The sequence below is a fragment of the Antrostomus carolinensis genome, unplaced genomic scaffold (assembly GCF_000700745.2).
Source record: "Antrostomus carolinensis isolate BGI_N321 unplaced genomic scaffold, ASM70074v2 scaffold7616, whole genome shotgun sequence".
Classification (NCBI taxonomy): Eukaryota; Metazoa; Chordata; class Aves; order Caprimulgiformes; family Caprimulgidae; genus Antrostomus; species Antrostomus carolinensis.
Window position 1 is genome coordinate 1 of NW_010322424.1, and position 24,017 is coordinate 24,017.

The 24,017-nt window shown below is 40.0% G+C and overlaps 1 protein-coding gene across 1 annotated transcript; it reads right to left on the reverse strand.

Annotated features, from left to right (window-relative positions):
- Positions 1–6,969: 6,969 nt before the first annotated feature.
- Positions 6,970–15,779, reverse strand: LOC104526688 (glucagon-like peptide 1 receptor; the record flags this gene model as incomplete). Its single annotated transcript, XM_010170223.1, has 5 exons — positions 15,673–15,779; positions 15,045–15,132; positions 12,956–13,062; positions 9,610–9,763; positions 6,970–7,129 (listed from the first exon to the last, which is right to left on the reverse strand). Coding segments are annotated over exons 1-5 (613 nt in total), but the record flags the coding sequence as incomplete, so codon positions are not given.
- Positions 15,780–24,017: the final 8,238 nt, after the last annotated feature.

Here is a 24,017-nt window from a genome sequence, read left to right on the forward strand (position 1 = left end):
TCTGGCGTGTCACCCACTCCTCCCAGCTTTGACATTTGCTTCCTCCACTCCCCAGGCACCTCTCTTGTTCCCCACAACTTACCAAAGATGATGGAGAGTGGTCTAGCAACAACTTCTGCCAGCTCCCTCAGCACCCATGGACCCCGCAGCACTCAGGACCCATGGATTTATGGATGTCCAGATTGCTTAACTGATCCTTAACCCAGTCCTCATCAACCAAGGCAAACTCCTCCTTTATCCTGACTTCCTCTGGGGCCTCAGGGGTACGGGGCTCCTCAGGACAGCTTCCGGCAGTGGGCAGTGTAGACGGAGACAAAGAAGGCATTCAGTAACTCCGCCTTCTCTGTGTCCTTTGTCACCAGGGCACCCACCTCGTTCCACAGTGGGCTTACAATGCCTCTAGCATTAGCTTTGTCTGCAATGTATTTGAAGAAGCCCTTGTTGTCCTTGTCGTCTCTTGCAAGGTTTAATTCCAAGGAGGCCTTAGCTTTCCTAGTTTCCTCCCTACATCCTCTGACAACAGTCTTATAATCCTCCGAAGTGACCAGCCTCTCCTTCTATGATCTGTAGACCTTCTTCCACTTCAGTTTGCCAATCCCACTTGTGATGCAGGCCCCTGGTGCTGTTGCAACACCATCAGTCACATTATTTTCCATGCTAACAATACACATTTTAATCTAAGACACCAAGACTTAACAGTGCAATACATACATGTAAGCTTTGAACATCAGTGCAAATTCTACGTGGATACTCTCTGACTACCAAATTCACAAAAGTCTTCTCCTAAGAAATGGGTAGTTCTGAAAACTGCCTGGGACATTCTCAGCAGATGAGAATAAATCCAGTTTTCCAAAGCCTTAATCAAGATCTAAAGAGAAGGCTGGCCCAAGAACATTCCCTAATCCATCTGAAGTCTGTAGAAGTTGTTCACAACAGCAAAAGAGCAAGTTGGCAGCATCTCTACAATAACTGTAGTTTGCAAGGATCACAGAGGCTCTTCATAGATTAATTTACAAGTTTGATACCTAATTAAGCTGCATTAACTGGCATAAATGCAAATATTATTCTGGTTACTTCACTCAGTCAAGAGAAATTTGGCTGGCTTGAGCAGGCTGTGGAAGGAAACTGTATGCAGCTTCTTGAATAAGCTCTACCGATGACTATCATTCATTAACAGAATCAGTGTTGCATTCCAGTCCTGGGCTCCCAACATGCAGCTCTTTTGGTGCTTTTGAGTTTCTGTCCTAAACCTCTTTCTCTTGCTGCTGCTATTCAAAGAATATAAAATAACTGAGAAAAAACTGCAGCCAGTTTTAGGATGCCCTTATTTAAGATATAGGCCGAACTCTTTCTGGTTTTGCATTTTGTCATACAGAAAGCTCCAAGACTGATCTTTTTCACAGATTAACCTACCACAGAAAAGTCTCTGAATTCTAGAAATGGTAACATCTACTTTTGTCTGTACTTCATCACTGCTGAAGATGCCAGAAACTACAACAGCCTGCTCATAATAGCCTCTGCCATGTTAATTCTTGCAGGCTGATTACTGACCAAAAATCTTTGAACACTACATGGTGATTATGAAATCTATTGAGTGTACTAGGAAATAAGCATGCCGACAGCTCAGCTAATAAAGTTCAACTTCAAATGACAGGGCATCTGAATTATAGGCTGCAATAATATGTATTATAGATGATTAGAAAGTAATGGAACTGCCAAATCAACACCTTAACATAACACCCCACTGCAAAAATAAACAACACAACCTACTTATTTTCACTCTAGCTTACACAGTCTACACCTGTCCAGGTATCTGCATAGTAAAAATAATTTTTAAAAAGTTGGAAAACCATGCATTATCCAGAATGATAATACAACGGGGTAGGTAAGAGAAGAAAGCTGTGAGAAATTCTGCACAGGAACCACCATTTGGTTGATATTTTGACAATGCTCCACTCTTCCTAATGAGCAGAGAGAGGAACAATTTATGTTGCTACTAATCCTGGTAACAGCATGTGGAAATCAGTCCCTCCATTTAATGGGGCTAAGATATTTTGATAACAACAGAAAAGCTCAGGGTTGTTCTATAGTCCACTAAGTAGCAGCTACCATGAAAGGTGTCACCAGGTGGTGCTATTCCATACTGCCTTTCCGTCTTTCTCTTACTTTGATGTGCAAGCAAGTTTTCATTCTTGCAGACGCAAGATATTTCTAGCTTTGCATTGTACATAAAGGCAATTTCAGGGGAGAAAAATGTATGAGGAACAAGAGAGGCTCCCCTCATCCTCAGGTGCTGACCAGAGATTCTTCCTGAAGTAAACTGGTCTCTACAGGACCATTGAAGACCCTTAAATAAGGGCATATTCTGAATACAGCATTTTAGGACTGATGAGTTTGTGTACAAGCTCGTATTTCAGATGTAACCTGACATGACTGGTTTCCACGTCGTGAAAAGTTCAACCTCTGAGACAATCAGGCACACAAACCAGAATAACACTACTGCTGTCAGAAGAACTCCAGTCTAGTAACCATCCAGGACAGTCCGATTTGATCAACTGTTTGATGTATGAATGCAAGAAGCATGAGATGAGGAACTGAAAAAATATGACTAGATGAAGAAAAAGTAAGAGCATTGAAGATGTGAGAAGAAAAGATGAAAAGTTTTTCTTTCTGAACAAGGAAAAGCATGAAAGAGTCAAATCCAGAAGACAAAGAATGAAGAAAATGAAGATAAACTCTTGACAGATGTGTTTCCCACCAGGATCAGTCTGGACACAAAACCAATTTTCACATCTTTGTCTGAAATACAGTTTTCTTTTGAAAACAGACAAGAAATGGTTAGTGCAATGAATGCATCCCGTTGCTACACTGAGTTCCTACTGGGCTTCACAGAAGGAAGGTTTCTTGCTGGCTCTGTTCCAGTCAGATCTTCCAGGCAATCAGGATGGAGATTTTTGAAACCCTAGCTAGGCTTCCTGCCTTTAATAGCTTCATTCCCTCAAAGTGTTCTTCCTTAGAGCAAGTTTGGATTGCCAAGGGCTGGAAGGAAAGGAACTATTTATTTTTTTATGGCAGTTTCCCTGCTGCAAGTGCAGCTGGGTGTAAAATTGCCATAGAAGCTCAGAGAATGTTTAGCTTTTTATTAACATTTTCTTCTTAGCCTTTAGAGCTGAAAATTGTCTCCTCCTGTCATTCTTCCCGCTTGGATGTCGCACATAGTCACTGTGAGATGTTGCTGTTGTTTCCTCATTCCTCCCTCCTCCTCCCCTCTTCTGAATGTGAACAGGTCCTTCTTCCACTGAAAGCTGCTGAAAGATGCAGACAGCAGCATTACAATACAAAGTGCTCTTCTCCAGAGACCACTTTGTACAGCACTGATACAGCTGTTTGAAGTCAATGTCAAGCTCAGCGACTCTTCACTTGAGCTCAGACACAATGAACAGTGAGTTGGTGTCCCAACATCAGCAACAGCTTTTTTTTTTTTTTTTTTCCTGCAAGGGATAATGACTATCTGAATCACCATCCTGTTTAGCTGCTTTTGTGCTGACCTCCAGACTGAAGAGAACAACTCATCTACCTGCTGTGCCATTAGCCTATTGAGAATTTTGTTTGCTGATGCTGTTAGTGTTTCTGTCTTCCCTGCCGCCCCTCCCCTCCCCACCACCAGCTTTGAAAGTGGTATAAACCATTGTCTTTGCAGTAAGATATGTGGAACTCGGGGTTGACACAAATGTATGAAAGTCTGCTTTTACAAAGAAAAAGATGACATGAGCAAGACATTTTCCACATTAAATGAAATAGGAAAAATTTAACACTGCCATCTCAAAGCCTCATATGGCATGAAATCTCAGCAAGGAAGTGGCCATTACAGGAATAGAGTTACCTCACAAGTAATCAGGAAGGTTTATAGAATCCTATCAATATACATGATGTCGATATAAATGACGACCAATTCGTAAAACTACATTAGTTTCCTTAAGCCTACCAACATTTTATAACTTTTCTAGCTTTTGCAAAGTTCAATAACACAAGATAAACAGCCTTTTTTTCCCCTTACAAAACACTTCAACAGCAAAGAATAATTACCCACTTGAACTGAAACTGAAGGGAATACCGTAAGGGAGCACATTAAGAACTGACTTGAAATTATCATATAGCAAAAATATATTTGAGAAATATTTCTCAAATTTTCTTTACACTTCCCACTGTCTGCTAACTGTTCTAGGAAGACACAGACTAAGTATGTTATCTTTTACATATTTCTATTTGAAAAGCACGTTTACCCTTTCCATGTTTTGAATTCAGATGAAATGATCATGCTAGACGTACTTTTTTTTTTTTTAATTTACACAATTACATGGACTTTTTCCCCTCTTATAACAAAATAGAGCACTATTTAATATAGCTGTTCAAAAGCTTGCAGAGACATACATATTGGGACATTTCTGCCTATTTTAAAGCCATCCCTTACATTACGGTTTTGTTTGGGATTACCTGAGGAAATAATTTGCTCTAGTCCCTTGTTTATTCCTTGTTGCTCAGGAAGAGAACAGACCTGTTGTTCCTCGAAAGAAGTACAACAGGGCAAACATCATGACCAAGAGTGTGTGCAAACACTCAAGTGGACAAAAACCTTGAGGAGAATACCCAGTTCTATTCATATGTACATTTGAGAGAAGTACAAGTGCAAACATATGTGATCACATGGGGGATTGCAGAAGCTATTCAGACAGCAAAAACAATACCATATGGTCTGTGGGTGATCACAAAGTTCAGTTATAATTAGAAGAAATAACAACATGAAATTACTAACACTCACTAAGTTTGTGAACAATACACATACAAAATTTGAAAACATAAATATTCATCAAAGGATGAGTCATGAAGAAGTTAAAAAATTATCCTCTAAGAGAACAATTCATTAACAGAACAAAGGATCAGGGTATAAAATCAGCTCTGACAGTCTAAATAGATTTTTTTTATTATTATTCAGCTTTATTTTTACAGTTGATAAACTATGTCAAAGAGCAGGACTCTCTCAGTTCAAACAGGAAGCTATTGGCTCTGAATTGGCTCTGAGCAGCTCTCATGCTGCTCAAAAAAAAAAAAATAAAAAATCTTCTGAGCATTGCATACAGCAGAAAGGCACTTGGGTGAGGGACCTGAGCACCCAAAAAATTGAATCATCAATGAAGAAGCAAGAAAGTGTGCAAGAAAATCTTCATCTCTCTCCACTTGCTAGAGACAAAACTGTTATCTGGTATAACTAATCTAGGAGCACTGAAATAGCAGATGCTTCTGCATTTGAAGATGGAGAATCATTGGCAAGGTTTGCACATGCAGCCACAGCTAGAATAGCAAGAAACTGTACAGATGAGGATTGAATGGCACAGGCAGAGCTTTTCTAGGAAGCTTGAATGAAACCCATATATCCAGTGCCAAGTCCTGGCATTGCCACTCATTTCCACAAACTCATCCAGAAATTCAGTATACAGTAGCAAAACTTCCATTGTAAAGGTCAAAAAATAAAATAGCGTTTTCTGTTTCTGTCTTCTGCTTTTGCAAGAGACAAATTCTAACTAGAAGTTATTCAGATTAAAATCATCTTATCCCTTCCTTATAAAACAACAAAATACCCTCAGAATTTGTCTAGATATAATTTTGCTCTAATTTCTTTTCCATTTCCTCTCACAATGTCAGTCAGTGCTTCGGGACAGCTACCCCATCTTTTTTTTTTTTTAATAGAGGGTATGGCTATTCATAAAATATGATTAAAACACACATAGTCCAAATGTTATGGAAGAGGCTGTTGCTTTTGATGCATGTCCTCTATAAAACAATAATGGAAGATACAGAACTTTTTAACTAAAACTCACCATCAGGAAATTGCTATTACTTGTATTTATTTATTCTCATCAATGTGCTGGAAAGCCTTTTCTCCTCATCACTGTTCAGTAGAATTGGGTAATTCATGATAAGCCATTTATACGCATTTTACCAATGAACTAATTTGCTAGAATATTCACAGCTGGCAAATCCATAGAGAGAGGAGGGCAGTCAAAGCAATTTACAGTTCAAACTAGTATCTGTGAAAGCACTTGCAGTATTTATTTGGATTTACTTTTAGCTTTCCAAAAGTCACCCAATTTGCACCAAAAGGGGAGGGGGAAGAAGGGGAAGGGACAGAATGTAATAAAAGCACACAGGAGAGCATTCAAAAAATAGAATTAATCCTGAAAACAAATATATTTTGGGTTAACTGGACAGCAAAAGAATCAAAGCTTTAGCATTTCTACAGGAGGCAACTCCGGGTCAACCAACTGATTTCATGGTGTTACAGTCTTTAATCTCAAGCACACACATACATGCCCATGGCAGGTGCACCCTGACCACTCTTTTGCCCGACAATCACTACTTGACCTGCTCTACCCACATAACCAACTGACAACCCCCTGCTAGCAGCCTCTTGTTCATCAACTCCCTTGCATCCCTCTACCTCATGCTGCCAACACTTCTCTACTGTTATCCTTGACCAGATACAAGGTATCATTGCTGTTTTGCACCACAGGTATTTAACGTATCTTTGAACATAATGGCAAACTTTCAGGAGATGAAGCAGGGCAGTCCAGGAAAGTCCACACTCACCTGGAATCACCACACATCTTTTGAATTGGGAAGCTGATGTCTTCCAGGAGATATACCACGTGCCTGCGACTGGTTTAGGGAGTTTCTGTGGTGCCACTCAGCCCCTCTGTTATGAGCCCATAGCCTCTACACTGCAAGCATCCAGGAGCTGTGCTGGCCCAGCACCCTCCAGCTCAAATAAGATAATGGACCAGCAAGAAAAAGGGAATAAAGAGTGCAGGACTTGAACTGGGCAGCACTGCGTAAGACACACGATGTTTTTTCCTATTATACCATCTGCCGGTGCACGCAGCCACAGGTGGACATATGGAAAGATCAACTTACCCCAGCCAATGCAGAGATAAAGCCGAAAAATTCTCTGCTCAGAAAAGACTGAAAGTACCAGCAGCGTGTACAAGTACATGCCTTCCACCAGCAACCAGTAGTAGTTTGCAGCCACACAATACTGCATCATCACAAAGACCAAGCGGCAGCTGAGTGACTCCTGTGACGGAAGAAAGCACAGCCCAAATGAATGCAACAGGAGCTGAGATACTAACCCAAAAGACTGGTTCTCTCTCTTGCTCTTACTTTCTCCTCAAAACGATGCTTGCTAAAATAATCACATTTGAGTACTAAAAGGACAGAACCCAGTAATAGGTGCTATACACAGCACAGAGATGCTTTCAACACCACCACTCCTCCTTTAAAAAAAAAAATTAAAAATTACATGTTCTGCATTTTCTATCAATGAGCAATGGATTATCATTTGAAAAGCACAATACAAAGATGAAAAGAAGAGCAAGTGAAAGGTACTGTATCAACTGCAGTCAGTGAATCTTTTAACTTCCCCAGATATTCTATTCTGCAGCTGAGACTTTCTCCATTAAAGACCAAATAGCAGATGCCATAATGTTGACTATTTTCCAAAGCAAAAGATTTTGGTAGAACAGCAATATTGGCCTGTGCATTACATTTCAGTGCAAAATCTCTCTTAGTTGGTAAGTTACAGAGACATGGTCAGCAGGACTTTAGATAAGTGTGAAACCTGATTACTTAATTAATTTATCCATCAGATCTGATGAAACCACTATTGGATAAACCATGTGTGAAGCCACGTGTGCAGGTTTTTTTCTGGAAGGAGGGAATGACTGACAATGCAATGTGAACATTTTCAAACCACTTAAGATATGTATTACAATGTTATTTTCTGACAATTGATACATTGCAGATGACAAGAAATCAATCATCATATGAGATTTACTATGTGATATTAGCACTTAAGCCTTAGGCAGAGAGTCAGAAAACAATGGGTACTACATCAGAAGACACCCTTTACGACCCCAACCCTGTACTGCAGCAGCAAACACCATAGCCACATTCTAGAATCACAAGAGCTGTACAAATAATGAAAAACCCCATCTTTGAAGATTCAAGTACATTTTGTATTCCAAATCTGAAGGGGGAAAGGCATGCTTTCATCACATTCATAAGAGTTGTATATCCTCTCCTTTTGATTATAAGTATTTAATTAGCCTGTTCCTCCATAGCTTTTCTAAATGCTTTCACATTTGCATTTTAATCAGATGCTTCCTTTTTTTCCCACCATTAACAGGTTATAAAGAACTCCAAGAACAACCAACTAATTTGGTCATTATATAAGATGGACAATCCTATCACAAAAGGTGCTGTTTGGAGGAAATGAATGCCTGTATGGATTGTCCGACTCATAGTTCACAAACACGGTTCACAACATCTAGTGCACACAGGTGACTCGGGGTGGGGGAGGGGTTACAAAAGTGACCCAGCCTGGGTTTGCCTTGAAGTCCTCTCTGCAGAGACAATTCACGGGGAGCAGTGTGTATAGCTCAGACCTGGGTTGTCTGATAAGCTCTGAACTAAACAGGGCTGTGGCTGTACCATTCAAAGAACCAAAACCTGTGCTGAGCCTTGAAGTCCCTTAACAAATAGTATGCCCCAAGTCTCAATCCAACCCCTGTTCAGTTGCCTGAGGAAGAAAGGTAAAGAAAAGCTGGAAGGTTTCAAGTTCAGTTTTAAACTACAACCTTGTATACTCAAACAATCACAGACCAGCAAAAGATAGACAGATAAGGGGAAACTCCACCACACTGCCAAAGATAACAGTGTAATCCACTCAGGTGTAGTCATACACACTGTTAGGTAAGTCAGGGGATAAAAACCCCTAAGATTCAGGTTAGAAATTGGGAGGGGAGACACTCCTTGAACTATACAGATGGCTTGTAAAGGAGATCCTTCCTGCCTTTATCGGGACACCAGTCAAGGTAGCTTCCCTGGGATTGAGATCCCTTACCTGGAAGGGTAAGTGAACATTATTTATATGTTAAGTTTGTAAATATGTGCAATGTTTTGTGTGCTACTGATCAACTGTGAATTGGTTGTGGCTGTAATAGTTTGCACTGTGAATCAGTTGTGATCGTAACAGTGTACTAATCTTGCTTTTAAAATTGCAATATCGCATTCCTCCATTATATCTGTAAAATCTGCAGTAGGGGCATGTTCAGTCTGCAAGTGCAGTTCAGGTCATTTGCTTGAACTTTGCAGGTAAATCTGCAAGTGAAGTTCCAAGTCATTTGCTTGAGCCTTGCAGTTAAGTCTCTTTCCGTCACAATGCCCTCTTGTCAATACTAGAAGAAATGAACCTGCAGCGTTGGAAGAAGATGCAGGCATTTGTGTATATATGTCAAAAATCCACCTCTTCATATTTCCTCTGTCTAGTAGGTGCAAACTTCCCACCGGCAGAGAAACATGCCATGGCATCAACTACTTGCCTGTACTAAGCCCAAGGTGGCACAACCACAACCACATACATTGTGCTACAAGTTTCAGAGAAACTCCATGGACTGAAGAACCCTCTTTGTACAAAATGAAATTACCTGCTGTCATGCAGACGCATGACAGTGATGACTCCAATATCCTGAGAACCACCACAGTGCCTGCCCCTACCTGGAAGGAGATAAGTCCTTCCCACTGGTGCTCTTGTGTGGCTGTGCTGTACATCCACTTCACCACTGAGTCTTTAATGAAGACAGATATAGCCCGGAGAATAAAAGAGGTGAAGAGGTTCAGGTGAATATAATTCCTTGTGCAATGCAGATGCCTGTAAAAAGGAAGAACAAGTCATGATCCACTACCTATGTAAAAGCTGCAATATCACAGACGGGACTGAGAGCTGAGAAAGGGAACAATGAGCCCTGCTGGAAATCAGGAAGTACCAGAGGAAATTGCATACATTGGGAATGGCTGTAGGAATTTCAAACTGTCTTTAGGAAGAAATCACTATCAAGGAAAAGACATTCAAAACTTGAGCCCTAAGTGTGTTTGGGGGAAGGAAGGAGATCAGTGTGTAAGAAAAACAGTATTTTAAAAGTTTAAAAAGTGTAAAAATAAAGTCATTTTCAGAAGTCATAGCTGAAAGGACTTAAAAAAAAAAAAGTTTCACATAATGCTGAATCTCTTCTCTTTGAATTGTCCCAAATGTCACTGCACAGGTTTACGTTGGCAAGGCTCAGGATCCTGTGCACAGTACAGCTTCTAGACTGTGCTCAAACCCACAATGAAAAAACATCCACCTGTAAATTACCATTTTGACAACAAGAGAAGAATCTGTATTCAGATTGCCTCCTGGGGGAATTGTAAATACTTTCTGCAGAACTAAAAGGAACAGAATTTTCACCTCTGCATTCAGAACTCAAAACAAAACAAACAAAAAAAAAAAACACAAATAAAAAAATCCTCTTGAATTTCAGCAGTCAGCTGCAAAGACAATAAAATTGCTTCTTGTCAAAAAAGAGCATGTTAAGGGATAGCAAAAGAAACTGTAGTCATGTAAATGGCATCCAACTGCAGAGTATTGCCAATGTTTTACCAGCCTTATTCGCAAACATTTTTCTTCCAGCACTGCAAAGGTATACACTTTGCTTCAAAGGAAATTGCACATGGCATGATTCTTTTATGATGCTAAAAGATACAGGTCACATATGATAAACAGCAATTGTTCCAGCAAGCATTTCAGTGAACTTATGCTTTAAATGTTGGGGTTTTTGGTGGTTTTTGTTGTTTTTGTTTTTTTTTTTTTACTGCTCTACAAATTTGGTTAGAAAAACAGACTTGGTCTAAAAGTTATCGGTTTTCCACTGAAGAGAAAGGAGAACCTTTTTCATAGGTCAAACAGATTTTTTTGCATCACTTTTAAGTCACAGCTTATTTAACAACCTACCTATGATTAATATTTATTTTCCTTTAACTCAAAATTTATTTGTCGCTACCCTTCATAATTAGATTTTGATCCCCATTTGTTGAGGTTGCACAGCTACTGGGGAGAGGCCAAGAGTAGAAGTTCAGTCGGAATCCAGCAACGGCAATCCACATAGGGGTAGGTCTCACGTATTTCATGAGATCCAGAACCAAGCTGTCTCCAGGTAGATAATTTAGACAGGAAAGCACAAAATGCATCGATGGCATAGTTTTAACAAGGCTCCCAGCCCCTTTAACATCTCTGAAACCTCATTTTCAAAATCAGAAGCACACACTCATGTACACTTCTCCAGTCTCTGATTCACAGTTGAAGGAAAAAATGCTAAAGCATCTCTCCACAAAATTCAGGGCATCAAAACTCCCTCTCCTCTACCAGTCTTCAGTGACAAACTTGCTCTTTGTTCCCTCACAAAAAACTTGCACATCCTTCCTTCCTTCCAAAAGTATATGGTTGAGCTCTGTGACCTTTACATTTGGGCTGCTAGGATTACTCAAAAAGTGTCATTGATGGGTGAAACAAGGAGAAAGCATTTATCCTGGGAGACATTTGGAGACTTCAAGACCATCTGGTGTTTCATCAGATGAGTCCCAAAGTTGCACAGGTACAACACATACAAATTATAATTATCACGTGGCATTCACAAAGGGTGAGCATGTCTCTGCAGTTCTGTAGTCATTTTAAATCTTCTTTGAGATTGCTAGCCTATGCTTCTCCACTGGAAGGAGGAGGGAGAGCACAATGCTAGAAGGTGTACAATATCAGAAGGCTTGCATGATATCAGTTTTGGAAATTAGAAGCTAAAAGGCATGACTGATCTTTTTAAACATGTAAGGGGTATAAACACTTTGAAGGGAGAAAAGGAGAGGGACTGCCTTGCTAACTGAGAGTGCTGGCAGCAGAGCAAATGATCATTAACTGGCAATGACAATTCTTTAGTCAGGGAAGAAAGTTTCTTAAGGATCAGAGCACTGAGGTTTCCTGGCCTGATTTCAAGTTAGAGTATCTGGAGATGGAAAACTACTTTTTTAGAAGGCAACCTCATCAGCATGTAAGAGGGATGATGGGACCTGGCTATATACAGCAGCAGGGAGCAGTACTTCATGGCAGAGGGACTTCCTTCCCACAACAGAGAATGATCACATCTTTGTTTTCTAAATATCATTCTCCTGTGCTCAGCATCTCCAAACTGCAGGAAAGTCTGGCTGGAATCAAGAAACCTCCTGCATTTACAGAGGGGAAAAAAAGATATCTCTGCTGGAGTACAAAGTTGGGGTGGGAGAGGCGTTGTTTTTTTAAAAAAAAAAACAACAAACCTACACAGAGCATCATTGGCATGTGCAACCAATAGTCTTAATTTTGATGCACTCCATGCAATTTCTTGGTACATACCTGGATGAAGCCAATACACCAATCTGACCAGGTGACAGTAGTTTTTCAGAGAAAAGTTTTTCAAAGAAACTTTTCAGGTTTCAAAATAAGGTTCTCTTCCATATTGCAAAAGAAATAAGAATTTCTGAAAGTTCTCCAAAAAGGGAAATTGTGTTCAAAAATCCATTTCTGCACTGAAATACACACTGCATGTGTGGGCTGGGAAATAGGCCAGACTGAACTTCATGCTCTGCGTAAGTCCAAGCAAGGCAAGATGAAAACTTCTGTCCTAAATGTCCTCTCACACCCCAGACTAGTGCCTTATTTGCAAGGTGACACTATGAGGGAATGCTGGAATCTCTCTCTTTTTCTATCTGTTCCAGTGGAAATTTAATTGAAATAAAATATATCACACAAAATATTTCAACTGGCAAAAAGCATTTGTTCCATGCATTCACACAGGTAACACTGCAAAAATTTAGGAATTTTACTTGCATTTTGAGAATAAATGACTGTAAGAAGAAACACAGAAGTAACATAAGATAGAGAAATAATGAGATGATGGAAGAAGGGGAAAAAATAATCAAATGTTTCTGTCAAAGTCTGATACTATCATATAGAAAAACATAACACCCTTTCACCACTCTTCAGAGCTTTGCCAGTTACCTGAATCCAAGAAGAATGGCAGTTGCTATTACAAGGGCAGAGAAGGAAAGAGCATATCCAATGGTGTATATGATGGACAAATTCAGCAGCTGTTCTTCTGGTGCATCCTGAGAGCATATAAAGGAGAAAAGAAAAAAAAAGAAAAAAAAAAGAAAGGGGGAGTTGGGAAAAGATAGAACTCATGGGCTTTAGTTCTTTTCTCCCAGCTGCTTTTTAACTTCTCTTAATGATAACAAGAAGTCATTCTCCTACTTTCAAGTTTAAATGCTCATATCAAATCAGTCTCCCACTTTCCGTATGTTCTGAAGAAATAAGAATTTAATCTTAATTCCCCAGCTGCTCCCAGGTGTTCACTCAAACAGTTGGGTTTTGCAGCCAGGCTAGAAAGAAAATATATAATGTGACATTATTTCATAATAAAGTTGGAGAGGCATGAATTACCACACAAGCAAGTCTTAAACAGATGGCAGGAAGCACAAACACAACTCAACCTTGCAGTAAAAATGGCAAAGCTGATGTTTTCAGACTTGAACACACACACATCAAGTCGCCTTACTGCTCTAACAAGGGGGTCCTTTGGCTACATCTCTACTTAGAAATAGACCAAGCCAGGTTCCATGCGTTGACTTTGAGGCAAAGCATGCCTTGCATTCATACAACTAAACTCTTTTCTGCCCCCAAATAGTCTCTTTTTTGCCTTGACTATGCAACCTCTTGGTAACGAACCATAGCCCCATGCCACCTCACGACCCAGGTGTTACAGCACTGCCTGGGAGGGAGCAACCCAATGTGAGCCAGAGCAGTGGGGATGTCATACCCCCCTGACACTCCTGGGCTGTGGCTCTCTTCAGATGCACTGTTGAAGACATGACCACTGACATCCTTGCTTGAAAGTGCTTGCCAAAATCTTTAGGGCAAATTATTTTAAAAGCTACAGAGGGGTCTGAATTATAACATGAGCTTATTGCTCAGCCTCTGAGGCACATCCATATTCTCTAATTCTGGTTCATTTCTAAGCACACATCTTTGTCTAAATACATTCAGGCATTTTATTTCCCTTCTTCATGCCGCTAACTCTGCAACTGACTTCCGAGATCTGTGTTGTACAAAGGAATACATTCATTGTACTTCAGAAGTACAGCTATTCAGATGTACTTTGCACAGCCAGGAAGATTTAAGGTGAATAGACAGGCTGTTCCTCAGGGATTTGCTAGGTTAATGTTTTAAAGGGAATGATATGAGAGCTGCCTTACAAAAAAAGAAGAAAAATCTCTTCAGCATCAAAGCTCAGGCAAACTATTGGGAGCTGACAATTTAAAACATCTACACAGATCAAAACCACATTACACACTTAAAGTAAACAATGTTATTTTATATGGATTCACTCACAAACCCTTTGGATTTTGTTTTAGCAACAGTTGTAACATAACACATAGAAAACATCAAAATAACTTGTTGTTCTCATGTACAAGATGTACAAAAAAGTAGGTTATTAGGGGGCTCTATATACTTTAGCTGGAAAACCAAACATGGCTGTTCACATTTCAGGGAGTGACACCATGTACACAGGGTCTGAGAATCCATGTCATTTAATGGGAACTTGGGGGCAGGTGCCAAATAACCAAGTGTTACTATTGGGTATCTCTCTCATTGGCATGTCCCAGCACAGCTTTGGAAGAAACCATAATGACAAACAAAGAAAAGTCAAACGACCAGGCTTATACTTCACGTTAAGAGAATGTGCTCTGCTAGGATACCCCAGAACATGGAAAGGACAAGGAATAAGACTGCAAATTAAAAGAAAATATTAAATTTAACATATTTGGAGAATTAAAAACTATATCTTTTCCCACCTCCTCTAGTCTGCAGCCATTTATTCCTTCTGAAGAACAAGGCACTGAGCAATGAGAACTCCAGAGAACACAGATCCCACAGCACTTGTAAATTTCTTATACTTGAACTGTTTTGGCTAGGTATGCACTAGTTCCCAGAACCCTGGGACAGAGAGAGTGCACTCACTTTATGTGAGGGAAAGCATTGCCCTCGGAGGCTCGCGGCAGTAAGGGTATCACGTGTCATGGGAACGCACACAGTGCACTAGCTGACGCCAATAGCTGACAAAAATCCCCTGGAAATCCCTACACTCTCCTTCATTTGGTGCCAGGTGCCTCAGCTCCCTGCAGAGTATAAAGCACTAAGGCAAGAAAATAACACTAAGTCCAAATCCATCACCCACAGCAAGTGGATAAAAAAAACCCCAAACATACAAAAAGCAGGGACAGCCCCCTATGCAAAGCTGAAAAGCAAATATCCTTCAGTTCAGTTCATCTTAATCACCTTAATAGCTGTTAACAAGACAGAGAGAACAGTCACTTTATAGTAACAACATACCAATGGAAAGGAATAAGAGGCCACTCCTCCAGTTCAGGTGGTTTGTAGTTGAGCCCCCTGCACTGCACACCAACTGGGACTACCTGGTTCACTTTTCTTGGCTCTCTCATGTACATTTAAACCTGCTCTCATTTACCCTCTACATTCCCTTTGTTGAAGGTGAGAGACCTGACGTCCCTTACTGTTAGGCTCACTGAAGTGAGGCACCCAGGATAAGTCGGTAAAGATTACTTTGACAGGACAAAACCACGTGGTCATCGGTGACTATATTTTCCCACTCTTCTGTTTTGTCCTAAACAACAGCAGCAGGAGATAGAAACTCTTACCTGGTCAGAGGCCTCGCACTCAGACAGGTTCCTCCAAGGCAGGGTCGAATTCTCCTGCAGCAGCCATGTCCCCTCTGGGGTGCAAAACCGGTACACCTGCCCATGCAGCACTGCCAGAAGCAAAACGAGCCACAGGGTTAATGGGAGGAGAGAACCTGCTTGCGGGGCAAGGTGGGCAGAGCAGTCTGAGCATTAGTGTGACCTTTCTGTCCCACCATTGCTCTCCTGGCTGGAGGGGAAAGCTGCAGCATTGCTTGGAGGAATGCTCCACCTGCTCCCTTGCCTGCAGCAGATGCTGCTGCTACTCGTCCTCAGGGCCAGGGAGCAGCTTGGGCAGGATACAGCTGCACAGGGATCAGACAGCGCATTCTCCAGGACAATTGCTAACTGTTCAGCAGCCACGGTCTGAAATAGTTACTGCCACCTTTTTGGGGATTTTATAACATGCATAAATTCCTGTTCACTGAAATACTAGATTTTAAGTCACAAATTTGTGGAATGTTAAGCCTCAGTTACAAAATTCACAGGGAAAAGATGGCGCACAAAGAGTAAATGTGCTTTTTCTTTTCTGAGATCATGCAGACCCAGAGAAACCTCAGAACAGGTATGCTAACACAAGCTCCCCAAAATATAAATGCCTGTACAAACATCTGTGCTACAAAACGAAGCTGTAAATCTTTGCCTTAACTACTCATGTACTCTTTTTATTCCTTCTGTCTACCTGTTTGAATAACAAACCCAGCAATAAATAAAATGCCTTTCTGAAGCAGTTAGCAGCTTGATCTTGTAAAAGCAGGTACGATGAAATGGCTCATAATAAAATTATACTAGACTGAAGCACCAAAATAAAAGTATAAAGGAGAAGAAGCACTCAACCATAGTGTATCAAAAGAAATCCTCTCTCTGGTGTCTGGAGCACTGGGGAAATCTAACAACTTTTACAGCGGTACATAAGCAACCTGGAGGTGCTCCTGTATCAGAGCATAGCTACAGTAACAATGTCAGCTGCTTTGCACATGAAGTTTCTTACTAATCACATTTCTGACCCAGTAAACTGACTTACTCTTTTGTGAAGCTATCCCTCAAAAAGCAGTACTGGGTCAATCCCTCAACAAAGGTTAGTCTCTACTGAGGCAATGTTCAGAAACACACACGTACACCGTTTTATACCGTTTTAAAGGTATGAGAAGCCCAGTTAAGAGGATTCATTTCTACATGGGTATCAAAATAGCTCTCAATTACAGCTTTTGCTCAAACCCAGCCTTGCCTGCTGCAACCTCATCCTGTTGTCAGCTCCCTCATTACTGCAAACTAGAACTCATTAGAACTCAGCATCTCTGTTCAATGGGAAAACAGTAAAACTTATTTGCAATTATAACAACCCAGTTAGGCTATTTGCATATTAGTTGACAATAGGGAATTTGTTTGGTAATTGTCAGCAGTAGACTGGTAGTAGGTACTCTAAGTGAAAAATGTTGTTTTAAAAAAATAATATAGACATTCATATTCTAATAAGCCATTTCTAATGAGAACACTAAATGGTAACTGATAATGGTTTTGGTAGGCACAGTCTATTTGCTTTTCTAATTGAGGTACTGAATATACTAGTAAGAGACAATATAAAGATGGTATAAAAATTAAGTTATGCCTGGTGAAGGTTTTTGCTTACTATTAAGTATATCTGCATATATTTACATAAAACCAGAAAGAGAGATTAGGTCAGCACATAAACAACAAACATATTCAGCACATATACAGCAATGTATACATTCACATCCATTAACTGCTATGACCATTACCTGCTGCCAGTACCAACCACTTCTTTCTGTCAGGATGTTGCTACAATGTTAAGGATCTCGTACCTGATGGAGAGCAGTAAGTAGGAAAGCATCATTTCACACACCCCCACCACCGCTCAAGATTAATGGACAGCTACTTGAAGTAAGCCGTTCAAAACATCTATGCAAAGGCAGCTCTAGGAATCAGTAAATATTATATATTAGAAGTCAATGAACGTGAAGTCCAGGAGGTTAAAGTCCAGAGGGTCATAGGACTCAGAAATTCATTCTATCTGCCATTGCATGAGCTGCAACCAACAAGTATTTAAAAAAAAATCATATGAGAAACAATCTCTCACAAAAATAAATTCCACTATATTCCTGAATAAAACAAAAACTTACTAAAGGAGAATTGATTTAAAAAGTAAAAAATAAAAAACCCCCCAAAAATCCAAACAAACATTATTTCACATCCTCTGAAAGTCTTTACGAATTTTTCTCTCCCCATTATTTCTTACTGTCAAGGTCTAATTGGGCTGAAAGCTTAGCCTCAGTGTATTTATTTCTCTCCAAATCATCATGACACATTTTAATTTTCTTTTTATTGATAACACTTGTTTTGAAATAATAAGGAGGAAAATCTATTCTATGCTGAAGCCCGGCATATATTAGAGAACAGAAGAATTTACAGTAAGCGAAACATTAAATTTGCCATCAGACGGAAAGACAAGGCAATTCATTCAGATACAGAGAAAATCAAATGTAACCCTATTACACCACAAAGAAGAGTTCCTGACACATCTCAGAGTCACAAACACTCAGAACTGGACTGACAGCTCTTAGGGACCTCTGGGTAGCCACAAGACAGCTCTGTCAGGCTGTTGTAGCCTCACTGCTCACCAAAACAGCAGTGGTCAGTAAAGGACCCAGAGGCAACTAAAGACCAACTGGGCTGCCTATATCCAGGAAGAGCCTTCAGAAGCAAAAGAACTGATCAAACCAAAAATCCAAATAGATGAGACTGTGTATGACAGTGCAAGAGCACATCCATCTTCTCTATAGAATCATTTATTAGCCAAAATACTTATGAGATAGAAAAAGTTAAAAAAGAAAACTGACTTGAAGGCAGCATTGAGATCCTGGTTGATAAATGGAAAGATGCTCATGAAAGAGTTGAGAGACTGCACAAACCACAACATGAAGAAAGCACAGGCCTGATGTACTGCAGGCAGCCAGTTACTCTCAGGAACATGAAAACAAATCTCACCATTGTGGAAACAGATTATTTTTGGTTATGTGTGGAACACCAGATACCTCCCACAACGTCATCAGATGTTGACTGTAGGGGCTGCGAAAGGCTCGGTGACGGATACACACCACACACAAGACCCTTCATTCCCTGCAGCTCGGCACATCCAACACCAGCACCATGCAGGACCTGTGAGGCAAACCCAGCCCACAGGTGCTGACATTTTTGCCTGCTGCGTGATTGGCCACAGAAGCCCCCCAGAAAAGGGGGCCCAGAGCCATAGCCTTCACACAGCACTGCTACTGCAGGATGCACCTTCGGAGCAGACCCCTCCTGAAATCACATAATCCCACAGCCATTCCTGATTTTTCTGTTTCCTAGAAGCACAAGGCAAGCAGCCTCTGTCTACTCATCCTCTGGGCAACAGATTCCATCACAGGCAGCCGCCTGCTACCACCCCAAAACAAGAAAAAGGCTGTTAATGAGTGACAGCTCAGAAGAGATGTTACCTTAACTGAACACTCTCGCCTGCTCTTGCCTCACTGAAGAGACAGACAGAGAACAGTCAACACCAGAAACTCTGCTCTGGTGTATCTCCAAAATAACTGATAAAAACCTGAAGTGGAGGCTTTAGATCTTTTCTGTTTCATATGCAAGGTAAATTCTCATCTTTGCTTAGTGAAATCAGTTCCAACTGATTTCAAAGGGATCCACTGGCTTTTAATCAGGGATATTTTGATACTGCAAGTATCTTACCATTATTACTGCTCAGAGGAAAGCATGTGGTTTGCATTAAAGCTACCTAATAAATGTTCTTAAAACAATTTTTTCACATGGACTTTTTATTACTCCCTCCCTGCACAGCTGGTCATGGCTTAGGATGGCAGAGATCTTCAACCTCCTAAAATGAGTAAAGGGATAGTACTTGTACACATTCTCTCTTTGCCGTAGGCCTGATCCAAAGCTCACCAGGAAGCAGCTTTCATATGAAGAGGTAGCTGAAAAAAAAGCAGTTATAAATACATATGGAGGCAAACTAACAATGACATTCTTGGAGGTTTCCTGTGTGCCATGACAGAAGGAAGACACGCACACAGCTTCCCCCTCAACTGCTGATCAATTTCAGCTTCTTGCTTGCAGGTGGTTTAGTCAGAGGCGATTCACATTTGTCCATGGCTGAGTTCTGCAGAATGACTCAGGTCCTCTTACCTTTAAAGCAGTTCAAATACCAAACATACAAAAATCATCTTCAGTTCTAATAAAACAGCATGATGAACAATCTTTTCTGAAGGTTCAAGTGGCTGCTGCCTCCTTACACTATCCTACAATACCCTTTTCCTGTCTTGTAATGCTTTTTGTTACCCTATAGTTAATGTTTCAAGTCACACCAATTATTACATTCTAGAACTGGATATCATCCTCTGCAAACAAACAAAAAAATCTACAGCCAATGCATAGGGAAACCAATTTTATTTAACCTGTAAACCAAATGCATTCACTCAAAATGTTGCACAACCTTTGGAAAAGCAGCTTAACAATGCCAGTTTATTTGAACAGTGTCAATCACACCTCATTAGAATTACAGGTTAAAACATGGATTGATGCCCAAAACTCAGTCTCTAAAATGACAAAAGACAGAGAGGAAAGCCCAAGAGTTAGCACTGGAGTTAATATCTATCTAGTTCTCTGATGAGCCTGTAAATCAAATCAAATACTACAAGTAGCTAAATACTTTTATACGTGGAAAAAAATGTGTTATCACATGGGCAAGAGGCTCAAACACATGTCCTTATTATCCCCCTTTTACTAGAAATAAAACCAAATTAAACAACCAACCTGCTCTGTCTTTTACAACACTAGGGTGTCAAGGTCGGTGTGGGATTACTCACCCAACTGTCCCTGAGGATAAACTGGAACATTATTAATTGTAAAAACAAATTACAGCAAGTCCTATCCAATCAATTCTATCCAGGCAGAGATGAGAGAAAGAACAAGAGAGACTGCAGCTTTGTCTGGCTGCTGTATGTCAAGCAAAATGTTTTAGAAAAGGCAACAATTTTCTCCATAAAACAGGGACTCTGTAGTATGAGAGCATCATGATAGTCTTCAAAGCAGACTGGTTTGTTCCAGAAATGAGCAACTTGTCCTTTGATAAGGACAACAATTTATCAGAATTTAGGAGGTTCCACAGCAGCTCTGTTCAGTTCCCATTTGGTGTGACCGGGGCACTGCTCTCCTGAAAGGAGCCACTCAGCTGTAAAAGCCGCTGCGTAAGTGTCATTCAGTCCCAATCCTGGTGCTGCTTACAGCAAAGACATCTTAAACCCAGAACTCGTGTACTCATCCGTGAGCGTGCAGCTGAAAACACAACATCAGGGAGCAGCCTGATCACGAAGCCCCTGGGGAGCAGGAGGAGCTCCAGCCTGCAGTACTGTCTAAGAATTACACTAATCAAAATGTGCATTTATGCTGGGCTCACTGCCACATCATCCGAAATTATATTACCTCAACAGGCAGTTTAACTACAAGTACTTTATTTAGCGTCCCTTCCCACTATTCCTCCTCCCTCATACCTTATTAGTCATCTCAACTCCTTTGCTTTAGCAATGATTAAAAAAATATATATATTGAAAAACAGCTACACCTTGTATTTTGCCTTGAAGACAGAAAGGTTGGTGGTCACTTCAAGTTCCTGCAACAGGAAGAGAATAATTTTCAGTTATATTCTATGGTTTGAGTGAGATGTGAGGAAACAGATCTGAACATCTCTACTGTGAATTTTCCCCATACCTAGGCTCCTAACTTGAAAGATCCAAGGATCTCTCCAGCCTCTTCTGATATGGAAAAAAAATTACCACTAAGAAGAGTGACAAGAGAAAGAGTCATGCATCCACACTCCTACCAAGTGATGGATGTGAACTTATGCAGACCTAACAGATACCTTCACATGGGAGATGTGAAAGGGAGATCCAATTAAGCGAGCGCAAGCCCTGCTGCAGGCTGCAAAAGCCCACCCTGCCTGTCCTGGAAGTCCTCAGTGCCTGAATTCTGTACTGTGCTATCAAAAGCACAAAGTCAGAGAGTTTGGTATCACCCAAGGGATATAGCCTGCATATAAAGTCTTATTTAAAAATATTACTTTTGGAATGACATTAACAAAATTAAGCATTCCAGAATTAGGAAGTGTTAAGCTAAAGCTACTTACATGGGTTTTAGTTCCACTCGGTAACACTCTATGTACACAATCATACATTTTTTTCCAACAGAACTCACTGTTTTATTCAGGATACAGAATAGAGGGAGATCATTTAATGAGAAATTATTCATCCTTATCACTGAGCTGTCAAGTCACTCTTAAGCATACTGAATCAAGTCTATATCAAACACTGTATTTTCTTATTTGTATGTTCCATTCAAAGACCACCAATTCAGCTCCCCAATGAACACTAAGTGCTATTATCTCCTATATGTGCACAGATGATCCAAAAAATAACGAGTATATTCTAGTCACATAGTGAAGCTGATTTATACAACAAAGAAAATTATGCAGCCACAAAATCTGTTCTGCATGGGCATTCAGTTCTCCTAGTGCAGAGATCATCCTCGCCAGCTCTGCAATACCTTGCCTCACTCAACATAAACTCCCACAGTTAAAAAGGCAATGATCCTGCAGAGAAAAGCCCCTTTTACTACATATCTCACAAGCAGATCCATTCTGCATAGTGAAAGAATAAGAGATCTGTGGAAAAATGACAGAATATAGCTTCACAATAAAACACTACTTGCATAATGGTGGCCAAAAAAGGTTGTCTGGGCAAAGTAGACCATGCCGAATCATAAAGCATTCATTAAGTTGTAACCTTATACCTCATTGAGTAGGAGTTAATATCTCATAAAAATTAAAATATCTTCCTGAAAAACAATACTGCTTTTTAATGCAGAGTATGACCCTAAAAGGAGCTATACTCTCCAAGCATTTCAGCTGAGCAACTTGTACTGAGAAAGAGCTGCATTAACCATGCTAGACCACACCAAAACCTACCACAACTTTCTGAAATATATTTTAAAAAATAAGTCATAAAAATGCATGCATGCATGTGCGCATTAGGTTTAATAGAGAGTGTTTATGAACTATAAAAGTTATGTGAATTAATGTAATAAAAGAAGGTTGTTTATGAAAAATAAGCATTTATTATAATGGTACAGCCTTGTGAAGGTTTGGTAAGATACCAAAAAGCACCATTAAAAGTTTTGTTCAGAATAAATGAAAGTAAGTTGGAATAAATTTATTGCAACAGCAAACGTGACTGGAAGTTCAATGCATAACAGACTTGTAAGAACAGTGCTAAGAGGTTTTGTGGTTTAAAGTTATTGGATCAGTTAGTGTAATTAATAGAAGACATCTTATTAAAGGCTGTTAAAATGAAACAAGGAATTATGCAATAAAAAGTTTTCTTAAAAGGCTGCAAAAGACACAACTGGAGTCTTCCCAGGGCAAGGGAAGGGATTTATTTTACTACGCCCATGCTCCAAGGACTTATAAAAATAAGCAAAAAAAAACCCAAAATAAACAAACATTGAGACAGTGAAATAAAAACAAGCTAAAAGAAAAGGAAACAACTAGGCAAATCATTAGCATAATGCTTGCTGAGCTAAAGCAAGGACAAACAACTTTGAGAAAAACCAACAGATAACTAGTATGTTAAATATACACAGCTAGGAGGGAGAGGGAAAAACACATGCAAATAAACACCAGTTGTTTGATACAGCTTCTGAGCAAAACAAGAAGCTCAAGAAGATGCAGGCTAAAACCAATGCCAGGTGCTGCAAACAAACTACCAATCTTTGGCAACAGGAAAATAAGTGGTTTTAGTTATCCTCAAAAACAATGGTTTATAATAAAGAAACAATAATTCCACAATCCAAATTCATCATTTCGCATAGGACAGTTATAAAGATAAACCAAAAAATCCTCAACATTTGGAAACTTTCAGCACAGGTAACACATCACAAAAATGAACCCAAACCATCAAAACTCATTTAGAGATTACTGTAATTCCACAAGTATTACCCACTACCTAGAGAAAGTAAAGGAAGTGGATTCTTCAAGGCAGAACAAATACGATGAAGCATCTCATGCATTTCAGAGTGAAGACATATGTTTTTATTGAGCAAGCTGTGCACTCTGGCATTGGCTAAAGGCTTGTTAGTTCTGTATATACGAGCTAAAGCATCTTAAGCTGTAAAGAAAAATTGTATGAACTGGTAAAGGCTTTCCTACAGATGTTCTGATACTGTCTGTAGACCTGGCATTGCAG